Raw genomic sequence first — 20,819 nt, forward strand, 5'->3', positions numbered from 1 at the left:
TGTCTGTACTGTCTGTCTGTACTGTTTGTCTCTCTGTCTGTACTGTCTGTCTGTCTTTCTATCTGTACTGTCTGTCTGTCTGTCTGTCTGTACTGTCTGTCTGTCTGTCTGTACTGTCTGTCTCTCTCTCTGCACTGTTTGTCTCTCTGTACTGTCTGTCTCTCTGTCTGCACTGTCTGTCTGTAGTGTTTTTCATCTGCACTGTTTGCACTCTGTTGCACTCAATGCACTTTATGTAGCTTTGTGTTGTGTTATAGCTCTGTGTTGTTTTGTGTAGCACCAGGGTTCTGGAGGATTGTTGTCTCGTTTTTACTGTGTACCACAGTGTATAGTAGAAATGACAATAAAAGCCTCCTGACCTGACTTGACTTCATGGAGCTGGATTTGTATACAGGGGTATTGTTATGTTGGAATTGGTTTGGGGCTCCTAGTTTAAGTGAAGGGAAAATGTAATGGTGCTGCATCCAAAGACGTACAAAACAATTGTGTTTGTAAAATAAGCACATATGTTTGGAAAGTTTGGTGTGTCTACATACTTTTGGTCAAATTGTGTATGGATTTGCAGATCAAACATGAACTTTGTTCTTAGTAAACCCTGATTAACTTGTACTTGTTGATGGAACACGAGGCCAATAATTCATAATCATCACAATCCATTAATTGAGTTATATTTGTATATAGTGTTTAATAATGGATGCTAAAATAGAAATAAATAAATTGCAGGTATAATTTAGGAATTTGTCATTTATCCACCAATGAGCGAGTCAGATAAAATACTTGTTATTATCATTTTCCTGTGTGTGTGTGTGTGTGTGTGTGTGTGTGTGTGTATGTGTGTGTGTGTGTGTGTGTGGGTGTGTGTGTGTGTGTGTGTGATATACTGATGATCCAGTAGGTGTCGCTGTGAGCGTCCAGGTCGCGTTGTGTTACAGGAATAGAAGAAGGCGTGCGGCAGTGTTGCTGATTGATGATCTGATCTCGGACTCTACTAATCATCTTTCCATTCCAATATTTCTGACAGGGTTTTACCTCCACACTTCCATCTGATCCGCTGGAGCTGAATTTGAGGAGCTTCACTGCGTTCTGCTGGAAACATCAAGGTAACTTCAACTCAGCTAACAGTGGCTCAATCCTAAACGGGTTTCTGCTCCCTACACTAGTGCACTACAGAGTCTACACTAGCGCTGTTTACCACACACTCCGTAGTGCACTACAGAGTCTACACTAGCGCTGTTTACCACACACTCCGTAGTGCACTACAGAGTCTACACTAGCGCTGTTTACTACACACTCCGTAGTGCACTACAGAGTCTACACTAGCGCTGTTTAATACACACTCTGTAGTGCACTACAGAGTCTACACTAGCGCTGTTTAATACACACTCCGTAGTGCACTACAGAGTCTACACTAGCGCTGTTTAATACACACTCCGTAGTGCACTACAGAGTCTACACTAGCGCTGTTTACCACACACTCCGTAGTGCACTACAGAGTCTACACTAGCGCTGTTTAATACACACTCCGTAGTGCACTACAGAGTCTACACTAGCGCTGTTTAATACACACTCCGTAGTGCACTACAGAGTCTACACTAGCGCTGTTTACCACACACTCCGTAGTGCACTACAGAGTCTACACTAGCGCTGTTTACTACACACTCCGTAGTGCACTACAGAGTCTACACTAGCGCTGTTTACCACACACTCCGTAGTGCACTACAGAGTCTACACTAGCGCTGTTTACTACACACTCCGTAGTGCACTACAGAGTCTACACTAGCGCCGTTTACCACACACTCCGTAGTGCACTTCAGAGTCTACACTAGCGCTGTTTACTACACACTCCGTAGTGCACTACAGAGTCTACACTAGCGCCGTTTACTACACACTCCGTAGTGCACTACAGAGTCTACACTAGCGCTGTTTACCACACACTCCGTAGTGCACTACAGAGTCTACACTAGCGCTGTTTAATACACACTCCGTAGTGCACTACAGAGTCTACACTAGCGCCGTTTACTACACACTCCGTAGTGCACTACAGAGTCTACACTAGCGCCGTTTACTACACACTCCGTAGTGCACTACAGAGTCTACACTAGCGCCGTTTAATACACACTCCGTAGTGCACTACAGAGTCTACACTAGCGCCGTTTACTACACACTCCGTAGTGCACTACAGAGTCTACACTAGCGCCGTTTACTACACACTCCGTAGTGCACTACAGAGTCTACACTAGCGCCGTTTAATACACACTCCGTAGTGCACTACAGAGTCTACACTAGCGCCGTTTACTACACGCTCCGTAGTGCACTACAGTCTACACTAGCGCCGTTTACCACACGCTCCGTAGTGCGCCACAGAGTCTACACTAGCGCCGTTTACCACACGCTCCGTAGTGCGCCACAGAGTCTACACTAGCGCCGTTTACCACACGCTCCGTAGTGCGCCACAGAGTCTACACTAGCGCCGTTTACCACACACTACGTAGTGCGCCACAGAGTCTACACTAGCGCCGTTTACCACACACTACGTAGTGCGCCACAGAGTCTACACTAGCGCCGTTTACCACACACTACGTAGTGCGCCACAGAGGTCTACACTAGCGCCGTTTACCACACACTCTGTAGTGCGCCACAGAGGTCTACACTAGCGCCGTTTACCACACACTCTGTAGTGCGCCACAGAGGTCTACACTAGCGCCGTTTACCACACACTCTGTAGTGCCCCACAGAGGTCTACACTAGCGCCGTTTACCACACACTACGTAGTGCACCACAGAGTCTACACTAGCGCCGGTTACCACACACTACGTAGTGCACCACAGAGTCTACACTAGCGCCGTTTAATACACACTCCGTAGTGCACTACAGTCTACACTAGCGCCGTTTAATACACACTCCGTAGTGCACTACAGTCTACACTAGCGCTGTTTAATACACACTCCGTAGTGCACTACAGAGTCTACACTAGCGCCGTTTACTACACACTCCGTAGTGCACTACAGAGTCTACACTAGCGCCGTTTAATACACACTCCGTAGTGCACTACAGAGTCTACACTAGCGCCGTTTACTACACACTCCGTAGTGCACTACAGAGTCTACACTAGCGCCGTTTAATACACACTCCGTAGTGCCCTACAGAGTCTACCCTAGCGCCGTTTAATACACACTCCGTAGTGCACTACAGAGTCTACACTAGCGCCGTTTAATACACACTCCGTAGTGCACTACAGAGTCTACACTAGCGCCGTTTACTACACACTCCGTAGTGCACTACAGAGTCTACACTAGCGCCGTTTACTACACACTCCGTAGTGCACTACAGAGTCTACACTAGCGCCGTTTACTACACACTCCGTAGTGCACTACAGAGTCTACACTAGCGCCGTTTACTACACACTCCGTAGTGCACTACAGAGTCTACACTAGCGCCGTTTACTACACACTCCGTAGTGCACTACAGAGTCTACACTAGCGCCGTTTACTACACACTCCGTAGTGCACTACAGAGTCTACACTAGCGCCGTTTACTACACACTCCGTAGTGCACTACAGAGTCTACACTAGCGCCGTTTACTACACACTCCGTAGTGCACTACAGAGTCTACACTAGCGCCGTTTACTACACACTCCGTAGTGCACTACAGAGTCTACACTAGCGCCGTTTACTACACACTCCGTAGTGCACTACAGAGTCTACACTAGCGCCGTTTAATACACACTCCGTAGTGCACTACAGAGTCTACACTAGCGCCGTTTAATACACACTCCGTAGTGCACTACAGAGTCTACACTAGCGCCGTTTAATACACACTCCGTAGTGCACTACAGAGTCTACACTAGCGCCGTTTAATACACACTCCGTAGTGCACTACAGAGTCTACACTAGCGCCGTTTAATACACACTCCCTAGTGCACTACAGAGTCTACACTAGCGCCGTTTACTACACACTCCCTAGTGCACTACAGAGTCTACACTAGCGCCGTTTACTACACACTCCGTAGTGCACTACAGAGTCTACACTAGCGCCGTTTACTACACACTCCGTAGTGCATTACAGAGTCTACACTAGCGCCGTTTACTACACACTCCGTAGTGCACTACAGAGTCTACACTAGCGCCGTTTACTACACACTCCGTAGTGCACTACAGAGTCTACACTAGCGCCGTTTACTACACACTCCGTAGTGCACTACAGAGTCTACACTAGCGCCGTTTAATACACACTCCGTAGTGCACTACAGAGTCTACACTAGCGCCGTTTAATACACACTCCGTAGTGCACTACAGAGTCTACACTAGCGCCGTTTAATACACACTCCGTAGTGCACTACAGAGTCTACACTAGCGCCGTTTAATACACACTCCGTAGTGCACTACAGAGTCTACACTAGCGCCGTTTAATACACACTCCGTAGTGCACTACAGAGTCTACACTAGCGCCGTTTAATACACACTCCGTAGTGCACTACAGAGTCTACACTAGCGCCGTTTAATACACACTCCGTAGTGCACTACAGAGTCTACACTAGCGCCGTTTAATACACACTCCGTAGTGCATAACAGAGTCTACACTAGCGCCGTTTAATACACACTCCGTAGTGCATAACAGAGTCTACACTAGCGCCGTTTAATACACGCTCCGTAGTGCATAACAGAGTCTACACTAGCGCCGTTTAATACACGCTCCGTAGTGCACTACAGAGTCTACACTAGCGCCGTTTAATACACGCTCCGTAGTGCGCCACAGAGGTCTACACTAGCGCCGTTTACCACACGCTCCGTAGTGCGCCACAGAGGTCTACACTAGCGCCGTTTAATACACGCTCCGTAGTGCGCCACAGAGGTCTACACTAGCGCCGTTTACCACACGCTCTGTAGTGCGCCACAGAGGTCTACACTAGCGCCGTTTACCACACGCTCTGTAGTGCGCCACAGAGGTCTACACTAGCGCCGTTTACCACACGCTCTGTAGTGCGCCACAGAGGTCTACACTAGCGCCGTTTACCACACGCTCTGTAGTGCGCCACAGAGTCTACACTAGCGCCGTTTACCACACACTACGTAGTGCACCACAGAGTCTACACTAGCGCCGTTTACCACACGCTCCGTAGTGCACCACAGAGTCTACACTAGCGCCGTTTACCACACGCTCCGTAGTGCACCACAGAGTCTACACTAGCGCCGTTTACCACACGCTCCGTAGTGCACTACAGAGTCTACACTAGCGCCGTTTACCACACGCTCCGTAGTGCACTACAGTCTACACTAGCGCCGTTTACCACACGCTCCGTAGTGCGCCACAGAGTCTACACTAGCGCCGTTTACTACACGCTCCGTAGTGCACTACAGAGTCTACACTAGCGCCGTTTAATACACACTCCGTAGTGCACTACAGAGTCTACACTAGCGCCGTTTAATACACACTCCGTAGTGCACTACAGAGTCTACACTAGCGCCGTTTAATACACACTCCGTAGTGCACTACAGAGTCTACACTAGCGCCGTTTAATACACACTCCGTAGTGCACTACAGAGTCTACACTAGCGCCGTTTAATACACACTCCGTAGTGCATAACAGAGTCTACACTAGCGCCGTTTAATACACACTCCGTAGTGCATAACAGAGTCTACACTAGCGCCGTTTAATACACGCTCCGTAGTGCATAACAGAGTCTACACTAGCGCCGTTTAATACACGCTCCGTAGTGCACTACAGAGTCTACACTAGCGCCGTTTAATACACGCTCCGTAGTGCGCCACAGAGGTCTACACTAGCGCCGTTTACCACACGCTCCGTAGTGCGCCACAGAGGTCTACACTAGCGCCGTTTAATACACGCTCTGTAGTGCGCCACAGAGGTCTACACTAGCGCCGTTTACCACACGCTCCGTAGTGCGCCACAGAGGTCTACACTAGCGCCGTTTACCACACGCTCCGTAGTGCGCCACAGAGTCTACACTAGCGCCGTTTACCACACGCTCCGTAGTGCGCCACAGAGTCTACACTAGCGCCGTTTAATACACGCTCCGTAGTGCACCACAGAGTCTACACTAGCGCCGTTTACTACACGCTCCGTAGTGCACTACAGAGTCTACACTAGCGCCGTTTACTACACGCTCCGTAGTGCACTACAGAGTCTACACTAGCGCCGTTTACTACACACTCCGTAGTGCACTACAGAGTCTACACTAGCGCCGTTTACTACACACTCCGTAGTGCACTACAGAGTCTACACTAGCGCCGTTTACTACACACTCCGTAGTGCACTACAGAGTCTACACTAGCGCAGTTTACTACACACTCCGTAGTGCACTACAGAGTCTACACTAGCGCCGTTTAATACACACTCCGTAGTGCACTACAGAGCCTACACTAGCGCCGTTTAATACACACTCCGTAGTGCACTACAGAGTCTACACTAGCGCCGTTTAATACACACTCCGTAGTGCACTACAGAGTCTACACTAGCGCCGTTTAATACACACTCCGTAGTGCACTACAGAGTCTACACTAGCGCTGATTACCACACACTCCGTAGTGCACTACAGAGTCTACACTAGCGCTGATTACCACACACTCCGTAGTGCACTACAGAGTCTACACTAGCGCTGTTTACCACACACTCCGTAGTGCACTACAGAGTCTACACTAGCTCTGTTTACCACACACTCCGTAGTGCACTACAGAGTCTACACTAGCGCCGTTTAATACACGCTCCGTAGTGCACTACAGAGTCTACACTAGCGCCGTTTAATACACGCTCCGTAGTGCACTACAGAGTCTACACTAGCGCCGTTTACTACACGCTCCGTAGTGCACTACAGAGTCTACACTAGCGCCGTTTAATACACGCTCCGTAGTGCACTACAGAGTCTACACTAGCTCTGTTTACCACACGCTCCGTAGTGCACTACAGAGTCTACACTAGCGCCGTTTACTACACGCTCTGTAGTGCGCCACAGAGGTCTACACTAGCGCCGTTTACCACACGCTCTGTAGTGCGCCACAGAGTCTACACTAGCGCCGTTTACCACACACTACGTAGTGCACCACAGAGTCTACACTAGCGCTGTTTACCACACACTACGTAGTGCACCACAGAGTCTACACTAGCGCCTTTACCACACACTACGTAGTGCACCACAGAGTCTACCCTAGCGCCGTTTAATACACGCTCCGTAGTGCACTACAGAGTCTACACTAGCGCCGTTTAATACACGCTCCGTAGTGCACTACAGAGTCTACACTAGCGCCGTTTACTACACGCTCCGTAGTGCACTACAGAGTCTACACTAGCGCCGTTTACTACACGCTCCGTAGTGCACTACAGAGTCTACACTAGCGCCGTTTACTACACGCTCCGTAGTGCACTACAGAGTCTACACTAGCGCCGTTTACTACACGCTCCGTAGTGCACTACAGAGTCTACACTAGCGCCGTTTACTACACGCTCCGTAGTGCACTACAGAGTCTACACTAGCGCCGTTTACTACATGCTCCGTAGTGCACTACAGAGTCTACACTAGCGCCGTTTAATACACGCTCCGTAGTGCACTACAGAGTCTACACTAGCGCCGTTTAATACACGCTCCGTAGTGCACTACAGAGTCTACACTAGCGCCGTTTACTACACGCTCCGTAGTGCACTACAGAGTCTACACTAGCGCCGTTTACTACACGCTCCGTAGTGCACTACAGAGTCTACACTAGCGCCGTTTACTACACACTCCGTAGTGCACTACAGAGTCTACACTAGCGCCGTTTAATACACACTCCGTAGTGCACTACAGAGTCTACACTAGCGCCGTTTAATACACACTCCGTAGTGCACTACAGAGTCTACACTAGCGCCGTTTAATACACACTCCGTAGTGCACTACAGAGCCTACACTAGCGCCGTTTAATACACACTCCGTAGTGCACTACAGAGCCTACACTAGCGCCGTTTAATACACACTCCGTAGTGCACTACAGAGCCTACACTAGCGCCGTTTAATACACACTCCGTAGTGCACTACAGAGTCTTCACTAGCGCCGTTTAATACACACTCCGTAGTGCACTACAGAGTCTACACTAGCGCCGTTTAATACACACTCCGTAGTGCACTACAGAGTCTACACTAGCGCTGATTACCACACACTCCGTAGTGCACTACAGAGTCTACACTAGCTCTGTTTACCACACACTCCGTAGTGCACTACAGAGTCTACACTAGCTCTGTTTACCACACACTCCGTAGTGCACTACAGAGTCTACACTAGCTCTGTTTACCACACGCTCCGTAGTGCACTACAGAGTCTACACTAGCGCTGTTTACCACACGCTCCGTAGTGCACCACAGAGTCTACCCTAGCGCCGTTTAATACACGCTCCGTAGTGCACCACAGAGTCTACACTAGCGCCGTTTAATACACGCTCCGTAGTGCACTACAGAGTCTACACTAGCGCTGTTTACTACACGCTCCGTAGTGCACTACAGAGTCTACACTAGCGCCGTTTACTACACGCTCCGTAGTGCACTACAGAGTCTACACTAGCGCCGTTTACTACACGCTCCGTAGTGCACTACAGAGTCTACACTAGCGCCGTTTACTACACGCTCCGTAGTGCACTACAGAGTCTACACTAGCGCCGTTTACTACACGCTCCGTAGTGCACTACAGAGTCTACACTAGCGCCGTTTACTACACGCTCCGTAGTGCACTACAGTCTACACTAGCGCCGTTTACCACACGCTCCGTAGTGCGCCACAGAGTCTACACTAGCGCCGTTTACCACACGCTCCGTAGTGCGCCACAGAGTCTACACTTGCGCCGTTTACCACACGCTCCGTAGTGCGCCACAGAGTCTACACTAGCGCCGTTTACCACACGCTCCGTAGTGCGCCACAGAGTCTACACTAGCGCCGTTTACCACACGCTCCGTAGTGCGCCACAGAGTCTACACTAGCGCCGTTTAATACACGCTCCGTAGTGCACTACAGAGTCTACACTAGCGCCGTTTACCACACGCTCCGTAGTGCACTACAGAGTCTACACTAGCGCCGTTTACCACACGCTCCGTAGTGCACTACAGAGTCTACACTAGCGCCGTTTACCACACGCTCCGTAGTGCGCCACAGAGTCTACACTAGCGCCGTTTACCACACGCTCCGTAGTGCGCCACAGAGTCTACACTAGCGCCGTTTACCACACGCTCCGTAGTGCGCCACAGAGTCTACACTAGCGCCGTTTAATACACGCTCCGTAGTGCACTACAGAGTCTACACTAGCGCCGTTTACTACACGCTCCGTAGTGCACTACAGAGTCTACACTAGCGCCGTTTACTACACACTCCGTAGTGCACTACAGAGTCTACACTAGCGCCGTTTACTACACACTCCGTAGTGCACTACAGAGTCTACACTAGCGCCGTTTACTACACACTCCGTAGTGCACTACAGAGTCTACACTAGCGCAGTTTACTACACACTCCGTAGTGCACTACAGAGTCTACACTAGCGCCGTTTAATACACACTCCGTAGTGCACTACAGAGCCTACACTAGCGCCGTTTAATACACACTCCGTAGTGCACTACAGAGTCTACACTAGCGCCGTTTAATACACACTCCGTAGTGCACTACAGAGTCTTCACTAGCGCCGTTTAATACACACTCCGTAGTGCACTACAGAGTCTTCACTAGCGCCGTTTAATACACACTCCGTAGTGCACTACAGAGTCTACACTAGCTCTGTTTACCACACACTCCGTAGTGCACTACAGAGTCTACACTAGCGCTGATTACCACACACTCCGTAGTGCACTACAGAGTCTACACTAGCGCTGTTTACCACACACTCCGTAGTGCACTACAGAGTCTACACTAGCTCTGTTTACCACACGCTCCGTAGTGCACTACAGAGTCTACACTAGCTCTGTTTACCACACGCTCCGTAGTGCACTACAGAGTCTACACTAGCTCTGTTTACCACACGCTCCGTAGTGCGCTACAGAGTCTACACTAGCGCCGTTTACCACACGCTCTGTAGTGCGCTACAGAGTCTACACTAGCGCCGTTTAATACACACTCCGTAGTGCACTACAGAGTCTACACTAGCGCCGTTTACTACACGCTCCGTAGTGCACTACAGAGTCTACACTAGCGCCGTTTACTACACACTCCGTAGTGCACTACAGAGTCTACACTAGCTCTGTTTACCACACACTCCGTAGTGCACTACAGAGTCTACACTAGCGCTGTTTACTACACGCTCTGTAGTGCGCCACAGAGGTCTACACTAGCGCCGTTTACCACACGCTTCGTAGTGCGCCACAGAGTCTACACTAGCGCCGTTTACCACACACTACGTAGTGCACCACAGAGTCTACACTAGCGCCGTTTACCACACACTACGTAGTGCACCACAGAGTCTACACTAGCGCCTTTACCACACACTACGTAGTGCACCACAGAGTCTACCCTAGCGCCGTTTAATACACGCTCTGTAGTGCACTACAGAGTCTACACTAGCGCCGTTTAATACACGCTCCGTAGTGCACTACAGAGTCTACACTAGCGCTGTTTACTACACGCTCCGTAGTGCACTACAGAGTCTACACTAGCGCCGTTTACTACACGCTCCGTAGTGCACTACAGAGTCTACACTAGCGCCGTTTACTACACGCTCCGTAGTGCACTACAGAGTCTACACTAGCGCCGTTTACTACACGCTCCGTAGTGCACTACAGAGTCTACACTAGCGCCGTTTACTACATGCTCCGTAGTGCACTACAGAGTCTACACTAGCGCCGTTTACTACACGCTCCGTAGTGCACTAGTCTACACTAGCGCCGTTTACCACACGCTCCGTAGTGCGCCACAGAGTCTACACTAGCGCCGTTTACCACACGCTCCGTAGTGCGCCACAGAGTCTACACTAGCGCCGTTTACCACACGCTCCGTAGTGCGCCACAGAGTCTACACTAGCGCCGTTTACCACACGCTCCGTAGTGCGCCACAGAGTCTACACTAGCGCCGTTTACCACACGCTCCGTAGTGCGCCACAGAGTCTACACTAGCGCCGTTTACCACACGCTCCGTAGTGCGCCACAGAGTCTACACTAGCGCCGTTTACCACACGCTACGTAGTGCGCCACAGAGTCTACACTAGCGCCGTTTACCACACGCTACGTAGTGCGCCACAGAGTCTACACTAGCGCCGTTTACCACACGCTACGTAGTGCGCCACAGAGTCTACACTAGCGCCGTTTACCACACGCTACGTAGTGCGCCACAGAGTCTACACTAGCGCCGTTTACCACACGCTACGTAGTGCGCCACAGAGTCTACACTAGCGCCGTTTACCACACGCTACGTAGTGCGCCACAGAGTCTACACTAGCGCCGTTTACCACACGCTACGTAGTGCGCCACAGAGTCTACACTAGCGCCGTTTACCACACGCTACGTAGTGCGCCACAGAGTCTACACTAGCGCCGTTTACCACACGCTACGTAGTGCGCCACAGAGTCTACACTAGCGCCGTTTACCACACGCTACGTAGTGCGCCACAGAGTCTACACTAGCGCCGTTTACCACACGCTACGTAGTGCGCCACAGAGTCTACACTAGCGCCGTTTACCACACGCTACGTAGTGCGCCACAGAGTCTACACTAGCGCCGTTTACCACACACTCTGTAGTGCACCACAGAGGTCTACACTAGCGCCGTTTACCACACACTCTGTAGTGCACCACAGAGTCTACACTAGCGCCGTTTACCACACACTACGTAGTGCACCACAGAGTCTACACTAGCGCCGTTTACCACACACTCCGTAGTGCACCACAGAGTCTACACTAGCGCCGTTTAATACACACTCCGTAGTGCACTACAGAGTCCACACTAGCCCCGTTTACTACACACTCCGTAGTGCACTACAGAGTCTACACTAGCGCCGTTTAATACACACTCCGTAGTGCCCTACAGAGTCTACCCTAGCGCCGTTTAATACACACTCCGTAGTGCACTACAGAGTCTACACTAGCGGCGTTTACTACACACTCCGTAGTGCACTACAGAGTCTACACTAGCGCCGTTTAATACACACTCCGTAGTGCACTACAGAGTCTACACTAGCGCCGTTTAATACACACTCCGTAGTGCACTACAGAGTCTACACTAGCGCCGTTTAATACACACTCCGTAGTGCACTACAGAGTCTACACTAGCGCCTTTACCACACACTCGGTAGTGCACTACAGAGTCTACACTAGCGCCGTTTACTACACACTCCGTAGTGCACTACAGAGTCTACACTAGCGGCGTTTACTACACACTCCGTAGTGCACTACAGAGTCTACACTAGCGCCGTTTAATACACACTCCGTAGTGCACTACAGAGTCTACACTAGCGCCGTTTAATACACACTCTGTAGTGCACTAGATGCACAATCAGGGCTGATTTGGTACTCATGCAGGGCAGTGTATAGATCATGATTGATTGATTCATTGGTTTATTGATTAATTAATTGATTAGTGAAATGGAGATGATTATAAATTAAGTATCTATAGTTTAAGCTGTAGTTTAGTTAGCAGGGGATCTGAGGCGCTAGCATTGATGCTAAGTAAATAGCAGTATATGTTGAGGAACGTTATTTTCAGCAGGTCACTGAGGTGATTATTAAATCCAGAGTTGTTTATCTGTACAGACTGTGTATTAATTTGGCGTAATAATAATCTAAGACTGTTTATAGGTGTGAATGAAGGACGAGAAGCCTGTACCATGATACAGTAGATGGACTGCAGGATCTTCTACAAATCATGGAGGATGTCCGTGAAAGGATAAAACCCCTTATGCTGCTTTCTTGCTGCCGGTTGCCATAGTAACGTTTGTCATCCTGGGGCACAACTGGCCTTCCCCTGCTGATGATTGGTCTTGTGCGCTATCCTGCCTCCACCAAGTTGCTCCGGATATATTTGCCTGGACACTCCCACGTCTAACACCTGACCCCAGATGTAGAAAATTAACAGCCTGCAGGTGAATGTGTGAACATTGTTGTAGTTTTATTTCTAAAGCTCAAAACGTTTCCTCCATGTTCACTCAAGTCTTAGGCAGACAGAGACCTCAGTGGTGTCTGAACTCTTCTAGATTGTTCTCCAGGTCAAATTTGTGAATCCAGAGGTCCAGGTTCACTCCTGCCTCATCAGGACTCGCGGCTTTGTCTATATCCCTCGGCCGCTGTTAAATCTCACTACAGAGGTGTCTTCCTCCTCTCACAACACCCGACTTGGTACAGGTTCCTCCTCTATAACTTCAAGAAGATCCAGCCATTTTCATCTGAGGCCAGTCAAGAGCTCTGTGTCCGTTTATAAAAAATCAGCAGTGTGGCTTATTTTTATCTTTCCAATCTAGATCCAAGTGGAATCTTCTCCTGCTTTCCGTCCACCTGTCCTGTGTCCTGTTTATTTAACTTCTGCAGGAACCTAAACATTAAAAGAAGATGAAGGTAGATGAGATTAAATGTGAAGTTCCAGATCCCACAGAAAGCTCCAGCGGTCTTCAGATCAGTTCTCCCAGTCAAATCCAGAAAAATCTTCACCAGTGCTCGGAGTGTGGGAGGTGTTTCAGTCAAAAGTGCAACCTGAAACAGCACCTGCACCTTCATACAGGCGAGAAGCCGTATCAGTGCTCGCACTGTGGGAAGAGCTTTAGCCTGAAGAGCACCCTGACGCAGCACCAGCGAACCCACACGGGAGAGAAGCCGTACCAGTGCTCAGACTGCGGGAGGAGCTTCAATCAGACGACGCACCTCCAACAACACTTGCGCATTCACACTGGAGACAGGCCGTATCGCTGTTTAGAGTGTGGGAAGTGTTTCAGCCGTGTAGGAACCCTGCAGATCCACCAGCGCCTCCACACCGGAGAGCGTCCTTATTACTGCTCACAGTGCGGGAAGTGTTTCAGCGAGAGGGGAACTCTGGTGCAACATCTCCGCATTCACACGGGGGAGAAGCCGTATCAGTGCTTGCACTGCGGGAAGAGTTTCGTCGGGAAGAGTAATCTCAAACAGCACCAGCGCATTCACTCGGGAGAGAGACCATACCCGTGCTCATACTGCGGGAAGAGTTTTACCCAGAGGGGGAACCTCCGGAAGCACCTTCATATTCATACCGGGGAAAGGCCCTATCAGTGCTCAGAGTGCGGCAAGAGCTTCACCCAAGGAACTGACCTCCAGCTCCACCAACACATTCACACCGGGGAGAAGCCGTATTACTGCTCAGCCTGCGGCAAGAGCTTCACCAGTTACAGCAATTTTCAGCAGCACCAGCGCATCCACACAGGGGAGAAGCCATATCCGTGCTCAGAATGTGGGAAGAGCTTTAGGACCCACAGGAATTTGCGGCGACACCAGAACGTCCACGTGACCCTGAGCGAGCAGGTTTGCGGATCTCCACAGGAAGAGTGACAGTTACCAAGTTCTGTTCTCAACTAATCACTCATAACATTATGACCACCTGCATAATATTGTGTTGGTCTGCTGTTGCTGCTTAAACAGTCGTGACCCATCGAGCATCAACATCATGAACTTCTTCAGCAGTTTGAGCTACAGGAGCTCGTCTGTGGGACCAGCCTTCACTCCCCACGTGCATTAATGAGCCTTATCCTTTACGACCCTGTCGCTGGTTCACCAGTATTCCTTGCTTGGAGCACCAATAGATACTGACCACTGCAGACCAGGAACATCCCACAAGAGCTGCAGTTTTGGAGATACTCTGACTCGGTCTTCTAGACGTCACAATTTATCAAACTCCTCAAATCCTTACGCCCATTTTACCTGCTTCTAACATCAACTTTGAGAAACAAAATGTTCACCTGCTGCCTGATAAATAAATCCACCCACTAACAGGAGCCATGATGAAGATCATCAGTGTTCTTCACTTCACCACTCAGTGTTATAATGTTAGTTATTTCATCATGCTGGTATAATGTTTTCCTGATCAGTGTACATCACATGTACATTACAGCACTATGAGATCGCTGGAGTAGACTGTTTTGAGGGCCCCATCATTTTTGGGTCAAATATCTTAGAATAACATACTGGTAGTAAATGTTTGGATTTTGCTTTCTGATAACTTCATGATGCACGGTGTGAACGGTGAGGAAGACGCCACTAATGCATGCGCCAATACATTTACACTGAGAGCGGCTGTGAGAAGCATGGAGACTTTCATGGTTTTTCAGACACCTGCATGTTCCTTTTGTTTCTATGCAACAGAATTCTAAAAGGGAAAAACATTCGGCACTGAACGACTGGAGGAAAATTTCCGATAAGAACGAGCCACCTGCAACGATCTTATTTACATACTGAGCTTCGTGGTTTAGGGCCTTCAGCAGTGGTAGTTTGGAGAACCTGAAATTTTTTACCTTGAATCACGGCCTTTAATTAGAACAGAATGGTCAAACTGCTCTGGTGTATGATGGTTAGAAATTTGGATGGATCTCATTTAAAAACGAGAAAAATGATAAATAATTGATTGATTGATCAGGAACATGTTGGTGGATCCTCTGTCCTCCGGTTCATACTTACGTGAACAGCACACATACCACGTTAACACATGCTCAATATAAAGATAAAGCTTCGGCATGTTCCACGCTTCATGGTTGGTGCATATTGCGTGAAGATCAACAGAATGTTGTGACCTCAGAAAATCAAGGATGGAAGAAACGCTGGTTAATCAGAAGGAAATGAAATCACATGGAATGAGAAGGTGCCTGGATCTTCTGGAACGTTCCTCCACGATGACGGTGAGCTCAATGAGATAAAGCTGTTGTTATATTACTGTGGAAATGTTATTAAAAGTGAAAAGGATGAGTGCAGGTTTTGCTGAAACATCTGATGATCTTAAGTAATTGTTTTTGTTGATTTGCTTCAATTTGGGAAAAAATGTTAGTTAAATAAGTTAGTCAAACTGATCCTATTTACTCTGATCCGAAGGCGTTGTCATAGTTACTACCCGTTTACCTTTCACCATGATCTTGTGTATCATCAGGCTGTTCATGTAAATCATCTTCAGCAGCAGCAAGTGGTTTCCAGTTTCCATCCAGAAGAAGGGTTTCAGGATCACTGGTACCTCAGGATCTCATTATTATCCCTTCAAACATCATTATGAACATAGTTTAGAAACTTTTATTCTGTGATCATCAGATTGTAAAAATATGATTCAAGCCCAAATGATGAGTCCTAATCAGGTTCTTGTGAAGGTTGACCTCAATCAGCGTTAACAGTTTTACACTCGTCTTCTTCAGGGAACAGGAGCAAACATTAACAATGATGGAACTGTAATGAACGGACATTCAGTGTTGAGGAGGAGGATCATGATTTGGGACACGGTCCATTGTTAAACACACTATACATATAACACTACATTTAATTTATTATAATAAATGTCTTAATTCTCTATCCATTCTCATTTGTCTGTTATTATTGAGTGAGTGTTCAGGGTTCTGGTGGCTCTGGAGCTGTTCATGGGCCCAAGGCTTCATCACAGACCTGATGCCATTCCATCACAGGGCATCATGTACACACACTAACTCATTTTTAAATATTCACTCGAGGTCGACCGATAGTGGATTTTACTGATACTGATAGCGATGTAGGATTGTACTCACCGACTAACCAAGCGATGGATTGGATACTGGATTAACAACAAACATAACACTCCATGTAAAATAGTACTGACCTTTATTACAAAACTAAAAAAGCAGTACTGAATTATGAAATGTGATAAATTAAACATGAATATATTCATTGTTATTCAAACTGAAACACAAAGTAACACTCAAAATAATTAAAAACAGTTACATGCTAAATTAATAAATAAAGATACTTCTAGAGCACATGGTGTCAGTGTTTCACCTCTAAAGGCCGCTCTCGTACTGTACAACACAACTCGGAAAAACTATCTGTTTGGATTTTTGTCGATGGTTTCAGCAATCAACTATTGGTGTAACTGGCATAACTGAAGAATCGGTCGAGCTCTAATTTTCACACCTCCTTCCATGCTGTAGGACAGTGGGAGGAAACCCACACAAAAAGAGGAAGAACATTGGAAAGTGGTTTTTGACCATGCATTCATTTCGTTGCTGTGTACCTGTCTTTGGATTCAGAAGCGTGAAATTTTGCCTTTACTTGAACTAGGAGACCCAAACCCTGACAATGCCTGTCTGCACAGAGCCAGCTCCATTAAGAGCTTTCCATTGGTTGGAGTGGAAGATCTCCTGCTATAGAGCTCCATACCTACTAAACATGAATGAATGTGAACACTGACTGCACCCCAGGCCTCCTCACCTTCTCACCTACATCCATACTTGATGAAGGAATCTCACACAAATCTCCAAAAAATCTAGTGTACCATCTTCCCAGAAGAGTGGAGCTCATTATAACAGCAAATGGAGACAACATGTTAAATTAAAAAGAAGCACATACCAATCTTAAGGTTAGGTGTCTACATATGTTTGTCCACATACTGTGCTGTATGTGGAGTTACTCGCTACTTCATCTCCCCACTTCATGTTCCTCTCCTGTGACGTTCATTGTTTGTATATAATGAATTATATTTTTCAGTTTTGGGAGACAGTATTGACCAAATCATATACGTTTGTCAGATGGAGGAAAAAAAGATTATAATGGTGTACTCAGTGGAGCTGCTGTTCATGCACTGCACATGTTCTACCACTAGATGTCATGAGATCTGAGCTGAGTGTTAGTTCATACTTCCTGTGAATAAAAGTTTGAGCGTAGTGCACTTGAGTTATCTAAAAACAACTACATTGAAATACTGGGCTGTAAAAAAGTATTTGTCTGCCCAGATGTCCTCTGTTATTGGATACAAAACCAGGTGAGGAAACACCTGCTTCTCATTGTCAACCAGTACTTGCCATCTAAAAATGTTATAACTGGTTGTTCCATCTTTGGCACCAACAACTTTCAAACAAAAGCAAAATGTTAACTGGAGATTAGGCTTCCACAGCGCTGTCTGGGAAATTTGGCCCACACTTTATTGCAGCATGGCTGTAACTCAACCACCCCAGAGGGCTTTTGATCACAAGCTGCTCCTGTAAGGACTTTGTCAGAACTTTGTGTAGGGATCTACAAAACCTTAAATATATCTTTTTAAGCCCTTTAGAAATGAATTCCTGGAGCTCTTTGCACAGCAGTTGACTTGCCTTAAAACCCAATTGAGCTTCAGATCACAGACTGATTTCTGGCCATCATGGAAAGTCACTCAGATCCCGAGACAGCAAAGACTACAGCCTCATCTTACCTTCTCAATGCATCACTTAGGTTCTTATTGAGGAACGCTGTGTTTGATGTAAACCCGCCTGGAGTTCGGGCTCAATCAAGGTGTTTCCAAAGAGTGTGAGAAGAAACTTCTTGGTTATCTTTATATTTCTCCTAGTAATGTTTACCTATAGGGTGTCTATTCTAAATCAACCCAATTACTGATTCAATCTTTATATCTGATTAAGTCATGGCAAGTTGGAATAAATTGGAGTCATGTTTGTTAGATGATACTGACATTTTGTTTGAAGATCTAAAAAAATGAATTGTGACCAATTTAGAATAATAAAACTGGCAGCAAAATACCTTTTCATGGAACTGAACTCATTTACATTTACGTAAACGCATTTTTATAACAATCAGCATGAATGTGTCAATCAGCGGAGAACCCTGAGAGGAAACCCTGAGAGGAAACCCTGAGAGGAGAACCCTGAGAGGAGAACCCTGAGAGGAAACCCTGCGAGGAGAACCCTGAGAGAAGAATCCTGAAAGGAGAGCTCTGAGAAGAGTCCTCTATCTCTCTTTTCCTTCGGCTCTCCCTCTTTCCCTCTAATTTTCTCTCAAGATTCTTTCTCCCTCTTTCTTTTACTCTCTCTATCCCTCTTTTTCTTCATCTCTCCTTCTCTCTCCCTTCCCCCCAAAAGCGATTTATTTGCATGCTACACAATGCTGTTGGCAGTTCAGTGGCTAACTGGGTGGAGCTCCAGGAAAGAAAAAAGCCTGAGAGAACCACAGAATATAAAAGTTTCAGAAAAACCGCTGCCAAGGAAACGAACATCTGCAGTAAATCAGCACAAACAGCTGTCATGAGGAAGTTCTAATGTTTTTTCATTTCAGGAGATAAAAAACTAATAAAGAACTGAACATCTTACTTCTCTGTTCTGTGCGTGTGTGTGTGTGTGTGTGTGTGTGTGTGTGTGTGTGTGTGTGTGTGTGTGTGTGTGTGTGTGTGTGTGTGTGGTATGGCATATGACTCACAGTCACACATTTCTCTCTGTTCCTCTGTGCGACTGGAAAACAAGGACGTTGTGTGTCTGACTTTTTTCTTCAGACTATCCAGCGTTGTAAATCCAGTCAGAGCCATGTTTCAGAAAACTCTGGGGAATGAGATGTTCTGCAGCAGTGGGGAGTCTGTGATTTAAAACTAAACTAAACAATGTGACATCCTTAAACACTTCAAACACCCAACACTGAGATTTAACCTGGAACCAATCACAAACCCAGACCCGTACATGATTCCGACCAGTACAGGATTCAGACCCGTACAGGATTCAGATCAGGATTTAGTTCAGTGTAGGATTTAGATAAGTACAGGATCCAGTAAAGGATTTGGTTCAGTACAGGATTCAGACCAGTACAGCAAAAATAATACAATAAAAGATTAAAGGTTTTTTTTATGTCTTTTTTTTATATAAATAAACAAATACAATCTATTTGAAGCCAGAAAAAAACAACAAAATTAATCAAGAAGAGCAAGTGATCAGAAAGGAATAGGGAGGACGAAAGAAAGAATAGGATAGAAAAATAAGAAAAATGGAAAGCGTTCAACAAATGGAAATAAAGGAAGAGAAATAGAAGAATTGTACAAAGAAAAGAGGAAGAAAGAGAATGAAGTAAGGGAGAAGGACAGGAGGGAGGGAGGGAGAGAAAATCAGATCAGCTTTCAGAGACACTTTGTAGGCTCCTCACATTTCTCTTCCTCCGGCACTTGTTCACCTCCAACTGTTGTCATGTCGAGCTTTTAAATGGAAATAAAGTGTTGCTTTTATCCACCGAATGTATTCTTTTTTTTACCACTGCAAACATTTCACACGCTTCAAATATCACTTTAATCAAATCCTCGACTTCCACTCATCTGAAACCGTTCTTCAGCTTCAGCATTGGGACGCCTTCAGCCTCATCTTCTTCTTCTAATTATTATTGTGCACTGTCTAATGTCTAACATCCACTGTCTAATGTCCATCACACACTCCTCAACATTTTTAAATGATGGCAATGCTAATGTTAATTTCACCCAGAGGCAGCAGATATAAAGAGAAAAGCAGTGGGCCCAAGACAGATCCTTGAGGAACACCAAACTTTACCTCAGAGAGTGTGACGAACTCACCATTTACTTCAACAAACTAAAAGTAAAATAGCGATCAGTCAGACAAGACGAGCCAGAAGAGAGCTGTTCCCTTTATTCCAACAATGTTCTCTAGTCCAGCAAGAAGGAGATTATGATCAATCAGGTCAAAACCCTGATCAAAGGCAGGTCATTTACCACTTTAACCAGTGCCGTCTCTGTGCTATGATGAGGCCGAAATCCTGCTGTGCTACAACCTTTTCTAGAATCTTAGAGATAAAGAGAAGGTTTGATGTTGGACTCTCGTTGGACAGCTGACAGGGTCAAGATCAGGTTTTTTCAATTAGTGGTTTGCTATTTTGAAAGATGTAGAAACATAATCACTAAAAATAATCATTGTTTTCTTCTTTATCTTTG

The 20,819-nt window shown here is 47.0% G+C and overlaps 2 protein-coding genes across 3 annotated transcripts in view; one reads left to right on the forward strand and one right to left on the reverse strand.

The window, feature by feature from the left end:
• LOC310738875 (uncharacterized protein) overlaps nucleotides 1–20,819 on the reverse strand; it is a 183,583-nt gene that overhangs the window by 32,657 nt on the left and 130,107 nt on the right. The gene's annotated exons all lie outside the window — the stretch shown is intronic.
• Nucleotides 851–16,456, forward strand: LOC310738728 (uncharacterized protein). 2 transcript variants are annotated; one of them, XR_014537144.1, is made up of 3 exons: nucleotides 851–1,100; nucleotides 12,749–15,801; nucleotides 16,047–16,456. XR_014537144.1 is itself a non-coding variant. In XM_083564026.1 (2 exons), the coding sequence occupies exon 2, from the start codon at nucleotides 13,496–13,498 to the stop codon at nucleotides 14,459–14,461; it is 966 nt and encodes a 321-aa protein (XP_083420152.1). In that variant the 5' UTR covers nucleotides 851–1,100; nucleotides 12,749–13,495; the 3' UTR covers nucleotides 14,462–16,456. The 2 variants fall into 2 exon arrangements, 1 of the variants encoding a protein (XP_083420152.1); XM_083564026.1 differs by having other exon boundaries at nucleotides 12,749–16,456.

Source organism: Silurus aristotelis (genome assembly GCF_946808225.1).
Source record: "Silurus aristotelis genome assembly, chromosome: 2".
In the NCBI taxonomy this organism is placed as follows: Eukaryota; Metazoa; Chordata; class Actinopteri; order Siluriformes; family Siluridae; genus Silurus; species Silurus aristotelis.